We start from the raw sequence: 13,397 nt of genomic DNA, 5'->3' as shown, positions 1-13,397 counted from the left end.
GGTCTCCATAAGATCTTTAGTCAAGTGGCTGGTTGGTTATCTTCAGTCATTTGTTTCTTTCACTGCTGTACTAGATTTTCTGTATGTTATATTTGTGGGTTTTAATTGTATTTGTTAACTTGATGTTTTTTGTAACGCACTCTGGGATTATTCTTGGGGTTTTTTTTAATGAAGTGCTATATATTAAATAAATAAATAAATGCTCAGAAAAGTCCCACTGTGTTCAAAAGTGTGTTTAAGACTGCAGCCCTAAACTCTTAAAAAGTGGTTATCAGTGTTAATCATAAATTTAACAGGAAGGCTCAAACTGTTGCCTAAAAAAGCAATGACGACAACTAACAAAGAACAGATACAGCAATTGTGAAAATGAAATAACCGAGTAAGTCAGAGAACCATATGAGTATAAGGGTTTGAAGAAATACAAGAGGTCAGATCATCAGCTCCAGGGCAAGTTATACATGTTCCCCATTAAGAGACACTTACTAGATGCTGTCCAGAAAACCTTGCAAGGTGTTTTGAATTGGGAAGACATTTAATTATTTATTTAAAGTAGTTATATGTGCCTCTTCATTATCTAAATTCCAGAGTGGTTCAAAGTGACATTAAAAACAGAACAAAACAATACAATAAATCAACAGAATACATTAACATATATATATTAAGCAGCAAGGTATATTAAGGGTGTGTATGTGTGTGTGTGTGTGTGTGTGTGTGTGTGTGTGTGTGTGTGTGTGTGTGTGTTCAACATATGCCTGTATAAAGTCATGTTGGTATTCCACTTTGCCTCACAGGAACTGAGAGGGATATAATATGGTGTTCATCCATTTTATCCTCACAATAACCCAGAAAAATAAGTTGAGCTATATGTGGTGTTAAATGTGTGCTTGTGTTTAATGTGTCTTTTTCCCACCCCACCCCTTCTAAGTAGCAGTTGTGGCAGGTCCAGATCAGGATCAGGACCACTGTACGTGGGGAAGTTAAAGTTACAACAACACAACCCTGCTGTTGCGGTCCTAGTGAAAATGGCCTTTCCTTCCATAGCTGTTATTAATCCCTGGATTGCTAAATTAGCTATTTGGCAAAAGTAGCAATAATAATATATCTGGTTAAGATGACTCAATGGAAATATGATACTCTTTTACAGGTGGATTACTCAGTAATAGCATCTCAAGCAGGAGCCACACTCAACAGTCTTATGAGCCACGCACAAGAGCTAGTAGCAAAACTACGATCTCTGCAGTTTGATCTACGAGAGTTTGTGTGTCTCAAATTTTTGGTGCTATTCAGTTTAGGTAGGTACTCTTATCACTTAATTATTATTTAAATTAAGATTGCTACCTGCATCATGCTTATTTTTTATTGCCCACCCACTGGAAGGTGGGAACACTATTCCCTTTTTAAGACTCTGAGAAGCCTGGGGGGGGGGGCGAATGTTTCTCTGAGGCTCACCTTCCTTTTGACTGCATTCTGTGTCAATGTCACCTGTTTTTCGCATTTAGAGTGTATTGTTTGACAATGGTAATGTGGGCCACTCCATATGTAAGGCCTAGACAAATACACCATTACTTTATATATGATATGATGATATTTTATTATAATACATTATATGAAATTATAGAGCCAGTGTGGCATAGTGGTTAGAGTGTTCAACTACAACCTGGGCAGAGTTCGAATCCCCACACAGCCATGAAGCTCACTGGGTGCCCTTGGGCCAGTCACTGCCTCTCAGCCTCAGAGGGAGGCAATGGTAAAATCACCTCTGAATACAGCTTACCATGAAAACCCTATTCATTGGGTCACCATAAGTCGGAATAGACTTGAAGGCAGTCCATTTCATTTTTTCATATTAATTATATTATATTATATTATCATACCCATAACATGATTCTCTGGGTAAGATAGGGGGGAAATTAAAACAAACTATAAAAGACAAAATACAAATTACAATTTTTAAAACACACATTACAAAATCAAAAACAGCCCAGATTTTTAAAAAATCTAATAAAAACCACAGTCAAATTGACCTAGCCATGTGGAGAGCTAAAAATCATCTCATAAGGGCTAAAAATGAAAGAACTAAGAGATACACAGCCACAATAAAAGCAGAGATAAAATATTACTCTCAGTTTTACAAAATGCTAATAATGAGAGTAACAGCTTGGGACAACAGACAGTCTTTGCCTAGCACCAAAAAGCCACCATCCATAGGTGCCAGGCTAGCATCGCTAGGGACTGTGTTTCCTAAGTAAGAGGCCACTGTTAAGAAGGCATTTTCCCTCTTAGCCACCCGCTATACTTAAGATTAAAGAGGCATTTGGAGAGGGCATTTGGAGTTTTCACTTAGCTCTGGAGATCCCAGGGGCAGGAATATGCAATTTATTGCAGTGAATCAGGGAGTTGGAACCTGTTGAATGCCATATAGGTAAAAATCATGCACTGGAACAAAGGATGTTGTGATGTAAAGAAAGCTGATGCCACACCATCCTGGCCTTTCCTAGTGGTAAGTATTCAGAATGGATCTTTTCTTGTAAGAGCCAGGGTTGATATGCTTTGCACTACTACTAGCCCGGAAACAGGATGCTGCTGGGGCTGAAGTCACAGAAGCCATTATTTGGGCCACGGCTTCTTTAGAATTAGGTCAGTGGGTTACCAGGATCAGGCCTCTTTGTCATTTCAACTGGTATGAAGATTAAAGAAAGTTCTTGTCACAACTTTCGGCCAAAAATTGTTTCATATGTTCGAAATGTGCCCAACCAAAGGGGCATGTGCTATTATGCCATTGTAGCCATATGGGTACATATAGTTATAATGTGTTCATTGAATATGCGGACTAGTTGTGGTCTGCTGGCATGCTACGTAGTTTCTGATGTGGCCTTTGTAATTGTCTGAATTGTGGAACAGGATAGAGGCAAATGGTCTCTAGTGCAATGTACCTTTCCCCTCAGAGGATTTCCTTAGTCTTTTCTTGTCATCAGATGCCTGAAAAATACAAATGTCATTCTCAGTTGACAGCATTCTACCTTACTCCCTCATCCTTCCTCTCATTTTGGAACCCAGCCATCAGGTAGCCTTAACACATGCTGGTTCTAAATTTCAGACTGTCTATTTCCAGATGTTGATGACTGGGGAAGGCCAAGCTGCTCATATTTTCTAATAAACTATCTGGATGGACAGCAAGACATCGCTTACTTTACCTTTTCCATGTAAGATATTTTCACACATATTAGGCAATGCTGCCCAAACGTCTAAGGAGCCATGAAACCTACTCTGGGATGAAATATTTAAAGAGATCATTTGCATTTCAGTGGTATTTTAAATTAGCTGAATATCTGAATTACATCTGAAAATTGCTCACGGTTACTTTAAACAGACTCTACATTTGATCACTTTCATCAGCAGCTCCAAGTATTTTGCATTCATTTAGAACATCTACTCTGCCCTGCCCTGACACTTGAGGCCTCTCTGGCAAGGAGATGAGCTTAGGTCTCGAACAAGGAATTGATTGTAACTCTCAGGACTGAAGACCTGCTTTTCTTAGTTATCTAAAATGTTTGTGTTCCACCTTTCCACCCGTAAGTTAAGCCCCCTGCACCAATATAAAACAAGCAAGCAAACAAAACAGATAAAACCATAACAATCAAATAAGCACAGTAGGCAATAAATAATGATATTAAAACTACAACTAAAACCATAACAAGCAGCAGCCCAAAATGGCCTAAAGGAGTGGTTCCCAACCTGGGGGCCGGGAAGTAATCCAGAGGGGGCCGTGAACAGTAAAGAAATGAATTATTTATTAATTTTTTTAAAAAGTCTTCACTCCTTCTACACTGTCTGCTTTCCACTGCCTCTGCAGACGACACCTCCCCCTTGCTCCAAACGAGAGGGGAGGCCTTTTGCTGAAGCGCCAGAGAGTCTTTCAGGCGCACTAAGGGCAGGCATCTGCCTATAAAATACATGGCAGATGCCAAAGGAGGCTGAGGGTGGAGCTACCAGGAAGAAGAGGGGATTACTATCACTGATTCCCATCTCCTTGCACTGCCGCTACTGGCAACGCCCTTGCTTAGAATGAGAGGAGAGGGAAGCAAAAAGAAGCAAGCCTGCAAAGAAAGGCTGCTTTCCCCCTTCCTTCCTGGCAGCCAGCCTGCCTCCCTGGGGGGAGGGGGTCACAAAAGAAATTCAGCTTATAAAGGGGGTCCCGTGCTCATAAAGGTTGGGAACCACTGGCCTAAAGGATGAGAACAGCCAATTGCTCAATTAGCTCAAAGAGTCCCTAAAACAATATCATTGTAGCTTGCTGCCTGGATCCTTCATGCCAAATCAGAAGCAAGCCAAATGAATGTCTTTTGGAAGGGAATTCTACAGCCTTGACACCACCATGGAGAAGGCCCTGTCTTGTATAGACACTTGCTACACATCAGATAGCAGGGGTTTCCTTTAATCAACCTAAGTATAGGTGCAAATGGGAGAAGTTAGTCCTTAACATATCCCATTTGCACCTATACTTAGGTTGATTAAAGGAAACCCCTGCTATCTGATGTGTAGCAAGTGTCTACACAAGACAGCCCAGACAATTTTGGGCTTTAAAGATCAGGACCACTATTTTGAATTAGGCCTGAAACCAGCTGGCATCCAGGGAAGTTGATGCAAAATGGAAGCTATATGTTCTGTACAATGGGGCCCATTCAATAATCTATCAAGTATATTCTGAACCCGTATGTGGTTTCGAAGTACTATTCAAAGGCATTTCAATGTAAAGGTCATTACAGTGATCTAAACTCAAACTACACAAGGCAGGTATGAGAGTGGCTAGCTGTTTCTTAACATCCACAAAGACATCTGAGCCTGCCAGGAACAGTGTCCATTTAGTCCAAATGAGTGAACTGATCCAAGCATGTATTTGTTGTGTGGTGATTAGCTCTCTTCATTAAATGAATGGAATCATTCATTGGAACCCTGCACCTTTAGTATATCAATTCCTGGATCATGGTGATGGGTGCAATAAAAAAAAGTTGTTTCTTTGAGTCCCATTGGCATCAATGGACCTTAAGACCATCTAAGGTTCTCTGGACTGAGCCAGTGTGAAAGAGATATGCTGGCACCTTCAGAAAACTATGGGCTCAAAGCGTATGGAGCCTCTGAGCCCACAGTTCAGTTATTCACCTATGGTGTACTTTGGCCATAATTTTTCTACAACTTGAGTTACTCGGAACTGATTCCAAAGAAATTGTATTTCCATCAATTATTTATTTAATCATTGTCCATACCAGTTGGCAAGGAAATCAAAATTGTTGAAAATGATGTTTTGGCTTTGGGTTACTGCTTTTTGATTTCAAACACATTCAAAACGTCAACAAGATTCCCACTGGGTGCAAATACAATCTTTTCCCCTGAGAAATTCAACAACAGCTGCTTTCACACTGCACTTTATTCCATTATTCTGATTATTTCTTACCTGGTAATTTGTGCATATTTGATCTTTCATACAACATAGAAGCTAGTTCCCAAAATCGTATGGTGTATAGTGCAAGTTTAGTGCTTATTTTCATGAAAAACAATACCAGAAATAATCAGTTTGCAAGTTTGGGAACCCAGAAAAACCACAGGAGTTTTTCACTAGCTGCAGCCGCTCACGTGACAGGCCTCCCAGCATGCAGTGTGTTCTCGCCCTTTAGGTGCACAGGGGTCTTTTTGGCTGATGAAAATTGTACTGGTATTCCAGCGTAGGTGCAGGTAGCAGCAACATTTTCCACACACACATCCCTATGTCTATAAAACTAAAAATAATATATGTCAGATACTAAAGAGGGAGAAGTTGTATGGCAATAGTGTGAGATTTTAGACCTACTACACAGTGGGGAACTACAGTGGGCATGTGTTTAATGGGTGAGGGACAAAAACAAGACATTTTTCATTGCAGCCGTGTGAAAGACATTTGCATGAAATGCCGGTATATCAGCTGAAAAAAGCTACCGTTCCTTAATACAACAGGTACTGCGGTGTGAAAAGAATTTTAGAAATCGGGACAGAAGCGCTACCATTTTAATCCGTTATACTAACACAATAAGCCCCATGTTTGGAAGCAGACTTGTCATTTGCTTGTCATTAATGGAAAGATGCTCCATTCTCAAATGCCAAGAAGTAAAAATTTCAAACAGCCAGCTTCTCGCACACCCCAAAAAATCATCAGCAGACATTGGCCCAGTTCACATGAAACAGTGAGCCCTACTCAGAAACAAACCATGGCTTACTGCGCTGATGTATGCTACTCAGTCTTACCAACCTTTTCCAGAATCAAGAAACAAACCACAGAGTAACTGTTTAAACGTTTTGTGCAAACCAATGGTAGTGATTGGTTTATCTTCAACCCAAGAGCAGAAGCTAATGTTTGTTCTCTTAGCACTCATAGCTTGTTTGAGAGAAACCAACCACCACCTTTGAATGTAACACTAAGCTAGCCAGCCTGTGGTTTGTTTCTTGACTCTGGAAGAGGAAAAGCAAAGGAAATGCCATTGACATTCATGGTAAGCCATGTTTTTTTCCAGAGTATGGCTTCCCATTACATGTGAACAAGGTCATAATAACAACTAATCATTTTTAGCTAAAGTTTCAAGCGATAGATGCTCTAATTTCACATAATAATAGCTATTGCTAAGTAACAGTGCAATCATATGCATGCCTACTCAGAAGTAAGTCCCAATGAGTTCAATAGGGCTTACTGTCAGGTAAGTGGGTAGTGGACTGTGGCCTAAATTGTTTTTACAATGTAAAAATGATCATTTGAACACAAACTACAGTATTTCATTTCTTACTTACTGCCTTGTTGATTTTTTTAAAAAAAAAACTCATTAATCGCCTGCTCTAGACTTGTTACACAGTTTTGCTGAAAGTGAACCTTAAGGGAAATTTGCATACTTATGTTCAGGCAGAACATCTGAGAGATGTTAAACGAGTCTCATAAAGGTTAGTGAAATATCAGAATGGCTTTGCATACATCCCTCTTACCACAAAATTTTACCTGAAGCTAACGAACGTTTGAGACAAATTTGGAGGTGCCTGAAAATACTTCAAGGACTTCTGAGGAAAGCCACATGAGTTAGCAACATTGGGGAGGGGCTTACAGTTCAGCCTCCTTACTTCAATCCTAATCATATTTTCTTAGAAGTAGCTCCCTGGATGGAGCTTCTTTCCAGGAAAACACAGTTAGATTACTGCCTAAATTAATCACATTTTGGAACACTACAGTTGAAACTGGGTGACAGATTCAGCCGTCCAGCCAATTCAGGCCTATACACTATAACTATATTCTTTGAAACAGCTTAGATTTCTTCTTCTTCTTCTTTTAGGAACAGAAGTAGTTTTTCTTTAGCCTTTTGTTTTCTGTTGCGCCTGACCTCTTCCCTGGTTTTCTCTGCCCTATTGCTAGCAGTCCCAGCCATCTCAACTGCGATCCAGTCATGGTTTTCCATTTACCAAAACTTTCCATTTGTCCTGCTAGCGTTCATTACTAGAAGTCAGCAAGGATGATTTGTCAAAGCTTCCATCTGAACAGTTTGTAAAGTGAAATGCCAATAGGAAGAAAGTTAGACATCATTTCACCCATGTCCAGCCACTTGTCTGTCTGCTTAATGCTAGAATAGGCAGCAACTGATGGGTACTGTTCTCTTATCACTGTCAAGACCACAGATAAATGTACTTCATTTAAGAAATGAAGGCTTTATCAATGAGCAAATAATTGCAGAGCAACTATTGATCCCATGTCTCACTTAACAAGCGACAACTGGGACTTGTAGAAATGGTAAACATTTAATCATTACGTATGGCAAACAGCAGGCTCTTAATGAAAGCAAAGACAGCCCTGGTTTTCATGTAGGATGCAATGCCATCTTTTGTGACAATTTTCCACACTAACTAAAACATTAAAATGCTGAACCCCAGTGACCCAAATCACTGTGTCAAAGAATGCTGAATTCCTTTCCACCTGTTAAAATATGCAAATGAATCATATTTACATATTTTGCTTATCTTACATAATTTATTCTGCTTCCGCTACTTGTTTCATTTTTTTCATTTGTTTTCACTTGAAAACTTTTGTTTGATTCATTTTCGTTTCATTTCTCACTCATTATTAGTTCATTTGTTTTTAGTTTTTATTCATCCCCCCTGCTTTCAATGCGATGCTATGTACATACCATACATTTAAAGCACATGGATTTCCCCAAGGAATCCTGGGAGCTGTCATTTATCCCTCACAGAGCTACATTTCCCAGCACCCTTAACCAGGGTTCCCAGGGAAAAGATATTGACTGTTAAACCACTCTAGGAATTGTAGCTCTGTGAGAGGAATAGGAGTCTCCTACCAACTCTCAGCATAGTGCAGATGGGGCCTGAGTGTGTAACATAATCATATGCATGAATACAGAGAAGTCCCACTCTGTTTGTTGGAACTTATTCCCCATTAAGTCTGCACAGAATTGCAGCTTGAGTCTGCATGACTTCTTCTGTATACCTGCTTTGAGTACAGGCAGGAGAAAACTTGAGTATGACACCCAAGACAAGAAGCATGGGGAGTTGGGGACACAGCATATGGTTTAGTATAGGAGCCCTGTCCCATTAATCCAGCTCTGGTCATGGAGGAACCAAAACACCCAGTAGCGTAATGGCAAATTCAGAAGTGCAAGGTCCCTTCATGATAGTCACTGCTACCACCGCCATCCTTTTTTGATGCTGGGTTGAGAATGAGATCCTTGTTAAGGCCTTCTCCCACAACAACAGACATGCCTATCAGCAAGACCTGAACAGTGAGTTAGGGCAACCAGAGAAATAACCAGTAATGGGGTTGACTGGATGGGAAATTCAACATGTTATACACTTGGAAGATATGTAAACCTCACTCAATAATTCCATCTGAGCAATGTGGTCACTAAATCAAACCTTCTCAAAGCTTGTCCAGAAGCAGAGTTTCACTTCATGCCCAGTGGTCTGGAATCCCTTCTTCCTGAAAGACAGCCACCGACAGACCCTGGGACCATACCAGAACAGGGAAGGGGCCAAGTCACTAGGACACAACCATATATTTTGCACTGCCTGAGAGGAGTCAGTTTTCTTCTCGTATTTTGTGGCACAACTAGCAGATAGACATCAATGTTGGTTCGGAAGCAAGGGTGTGCAACATTTCAAAAAATAAAATTGCTGGCATTAACTAATATTTTTCCCCTTTCCTCAAAAATTTCTCAGACATTTATATTCTCAGATATAAATCTAATAATTCTGAATAGGCAGGACCCTCCATGCTGATCCACAGTTTCATTGCACAGCAGGCTAGCGGTGCATGGAACAATCCTGAGAAATTTCCCTCATCTCATCAAAACTCAAAATTCCTCATCTGAGTACAACCCCCATGTTTGACTGTATGAAATATGGTGGCCATTTTAACTAGCAGCAATACAGAGGAGATTGTATTACTCTCAGCAACTTTTCATGACTATTCAGAGAACCCTACCACAGACTTGCATGGACAATTGCCCTGAATGAATAAAATGTCTTGTAATTATATCTCTTTACATACGTCCTCGTATCTGGGGGAAAGGGCATAATTTATTTTTGTGGAAGTCATTGAAAATCTTACATACTGTTCCCTGTATATTAGTCAGATTTTGCCTACTGAACTAAAATAGACAAGAAGGCTGTTTCCACTACTATTAAAATTTAGATAATATTTTCTGCACATAGTAGTCTAATTTGGAAAAAATACCTATTGCACTGGACCCAAAAAGAGGCATGCATCTTCAAACCTTATTTCTAAGTAACATATGTATGGGAAGTTAATGCCAGCAAATATAAATTTCCTGAAATTTATGGAAATGCTTGGAATTCAGAAAGGATTGATTAGCATTCAAAGGAGGCAACCGCTCAATATTTACACCACAGAGAATTGGCAGAAGCAAATAATTGTACATAAAGCTGATGCTTGTCTTAATTAAAGTGGTATAATAGGTGTTAGGTAGGATTCTTTTTTCTAGTGAGCAAAGCAGTTTAGCAATGACTAGATATAACTCATTTTGAAGTTCAGAGTTTAAACCTAATCAATATGTATTTATAACAAGGAAAGAAGTGAATAACATTTATTACAGTGTGGCAGCTAACAGATATGGATGGGAGTACTATTAGTTAAGCATATCTTTTTTTTCCAAACAATCACATCTGACAAAATATTTATCTTGAGGGCTTTTATTATAATTGCTCTTATTAATTGTTTGCTTATGTCTTGGTACAGTGCCCTTCACTTTTCACCGACAGTTCCTAGGATTAAAAAACTGATAATAGCTCAAGCTGGTGTTTATACCATCCACCTCTTACTCTGACACAAGTCCGGTTTCTCCAGCATGTCCAATATAAGGACTGTGCATGGCATTTTTGGAGCAGCTGGCATATGACAATCATTTGAATGCTGCTGAACATGAAGGGAGAAAAGTGCAGTCAAATCAGATAACCATCCTGAAATAAAGAAGCCAGAGTGGTTCCCTTCTAAATATGGCAAAGGATCACACTCAATATTTTTGTAGCTGTGGCATGAATAGAATAGTGTAATAGTCTGTATATTGGTTAAAGAAGCATAACTGAACCATGGCAAAAGAAGCTTAACTGTAGCATGATGTCTGAACTGAGAAACCATGGTTTGCAGAGGGCCAGCAAGTCAGATTCAGGCACTGTGATTTCAAGTGGGCTTGCTGGGGTTGATAGGAGTTGTAGTCAAAAATGTCTGGAGGGCACCAGATTGGGGCAGGCTATTTTAGAGGTTTACACATCCACACCATGAGCTTCTCTCCCATCTATCCTCAATATAAAAACCACATTGCCTGTCCCATCAATCACCAAGTCTCCTGCAGAATATGGAACTGCAACCAAGCACTTTTCTGAACAAAACATACCGTCAAAGAATTATCTGGGTGTTCCTCTAATGTGATTTGGTGATCTTTTCAATCCTGTCATGTCTCCTTTAAAATTATCTGCAACACAGAATGTAGAGGCTGTTCCCCTATTACAAAACACAACAGCAGCTATGTTCCCTGTAGGGAAAATGTAGCTTAGCAGCCAGGTTAAGATGAAGGGTCAAAAATGAAAGCTTTTGTGTGGGGTGTGTAGGATTCTCCAGATTTTTGCAACTTTAGAAAATTTGGAACATCCAGCAACAGACACTTAACAGAATCAACACAAACATTGCCATGATTTTATTGGGATGAATATTTATATTATTTTATGTAAGCTGCTTCGAGGCGTGGTTTTTTAAAATTAAATGATATATAAATCTTGTTAAAAAAAGAAACTGAAAAAATAAATATTAGAATATTGGAATTCTGTGGCTGCAGCAAAAGTGACGGAAAACAATGACCTGGGTTGCACATCACAATAAGCTAAACTCCCAGGAAGGTGTGAATGTGCTGGCTCCCAGGAAGGAGCTCACATCTGTTTTCCTCCTCGCTGGTCTTTTTAGCGCAATGCGACATGGCAGCTAAGCCAAGGTTTGGCTTAGCATATTGTCCAAACCCAGGATCGTGGCTAAACTCTTTCCTCCTTAACCATAATCTGTAGCCAAGGTTTGTCCCTTGGTTGCAGATCATACTTAAGGAGGAGAGAGTTGAACTACAAGTCCAGGTTTGGACAACACTCTAAGCCAATCCTTGGCTTATCTGCAGCACCGTGATGTGCTAAAAATACCAGGGAGTGAACTTCTCTCTGGGAGCCAGCACATTCATTCAGCCCTGGTAAACTATAGTGTGGTTTATTATGATGTGTGAATGAGGCCACTGCTTCTGTGCTCTTCTGAAGCTGCTTTATACTTGCCCAATATTGTCACCTCCCACTAGAAGCAACTCTTTGCCAAGGCTACTGCTTGGGAGCCAGTTGTTGTTCTAACTGGAGATACCAGGGATGCATGGAAGGTATGTACTCTGCAACTGAGCTTTTTTTCCTTGGCCTTTTCTAAGAATGTTTCTCAAACATTTTAACATTTGGGCAGCCACAGGCAGTATGGTGGGGCTGCACCGCTCACCTGGCCTTCATCTGGCTGAGTTGCTGCAGCACACCAGGAAGGAGAGGGTGCAGTGCAAATGCATCAGCAGAGCTAATTCAGTGCTCCTACTAGCACATTCGGCATTGCCGTGACCTTTCCCTTTCTGTCCCAATATGCTGCAGTGACTCAAACAGACAGAGCTCAGGTGAGAGGAACAGCCTCTATCTGCTGATGCACTTAGGATTTCCATTTTAGCTTGCAGCCTTTTACATAGCATCCTCTGTTTGTTTTGGGAAATTGTTTGTTATAAGTGTCAAACCAGCTGTCAGATGAGCAAAGTATTGAAGTGCTTTGGGGTGGGAGGTGGAGCAATTAAAAAGATGTATATATTATAATTACTTCTCATGCAAACAAAATTCTAACAAGTTTTAACAAATAATTATATAAGGTAAAAAGATTATCACAGATGAGCAACATCACTCCAAAAAATATTAATTTCTCTTATTGCCACCCTGAGCTCCTGCTGGGAGGAAGGGCAGGATATAAATCAAATAATAAATAAATAAAATTTATTCTTATAGCTCATTACATCCTGAAAGCTTCTGTGACTAATATAAGATTAAAAAGCAAAATGAAAACAATGAAATCCAACTAAACCAACCCAATTAATACATCTAAATCAAACTGGGCAGGATGTTTCCGGTCTGATATGAAATCCCAACTTGCTAGTTAATTACCAGAAGCGGTAGAGGATGGTCCATTAGGGCAAGTGGTGCACTGCCCCCAACCTCAGTCTGCCCCCAGCCAGTCCCCATCTGCCTGCCTTCCTGCTTACAACCAGTACAGAGAGTGGCACTGCCTGTCCTTGTTAGTCTTAGTGTAGCTCTTGTAGAACTCAACAAGGAAGAGACTCAGGACAAAACTAGAATTAGTTGGCTCCACATCTTATTGGCTCTGGCTCCACCTACTGTTGGTCTCCCTGCCTTTCACCCTACCAGTCCCAGTATTTACCGGCCATCATTAACAGAGGAAAGGTTATCTGAGGTCATACTACACAAGAATTTCAGTGCATTTTTAAATACCAGGGTCAGGACTGGCAATCTCTTAAAAGAAAGAAAGAAAGCTGCAGCTATGAAGAGGCCCAGTCCAGATTGCAACTGCAGTATGAGGGGAGGAGATTTAACCCTTTCCTCTATACCATTTTCTTGATGATAGTCTCTCTCACACACTCAATAGCTGCTATAACATACTATTTAAAAAATCAGGGCAAATAGCAGCATTGGGGAAGATTTTGAGTGACAAAAGGGCACGGAGGAATGGTTAACCCCACTGCTCCTGCTCCAAAGCCCCAGTTCAGATTGCAGGGTTCAGAAGGCAACTCTTTTCA

At 40.2% G+C, this 13,397-nt stretch overlaps 1 protein-coding gene across 9 annotated transcripts in view; it reads left to right on the top strand.

Annotated features, from left to right (window-relative positions):
• NR5A2 (nuclear receptor subfamily 5 group A member 2) overlaps positions 1-13,397 on the top strand; it is a 165,880-nt gene that overhangs the window by 126,387 nt on the left and 26,096 nt on the right. For 8 of the 9 annotated variants that reach the window (XM_061633939.1, XM_061633934.1, XM_061633932.1 and 5 more), the window contains 2 exons: positions 1,145-1,292; positions 3,113-3,203. In XM_061633939.1, coding sequence (XP_061489923.1) covers positions 1,145-1,292; positions 3,113-3,203 — 239 coding nt within the window. The remainder of the gene's footprint in view (positions 1-1,144; positions 1,293-3,112; positions 3,204-13,397) is intronic. The other variant, XM_061633933.1, reaches the window with a different exon arrangement.

Source organism: Rhineura floridana, chromosome 6, assembly GCF_030035675.1.
Source record: "Rhineura floridana isolate rRhiFlo1 chromosome 6, rRhiFlo1.hap2, whole genome shotgun sequence".
NCBI classification, from domain to species: Eukaryota; Metazoa; Chordata; class Lepidosauria; order Squamata; family Rhineuridae; genus Rhineura; species Rhineura floridana.
This window is presented reverse-complemented; position numbering and strand designations above follow the sequence as displayed.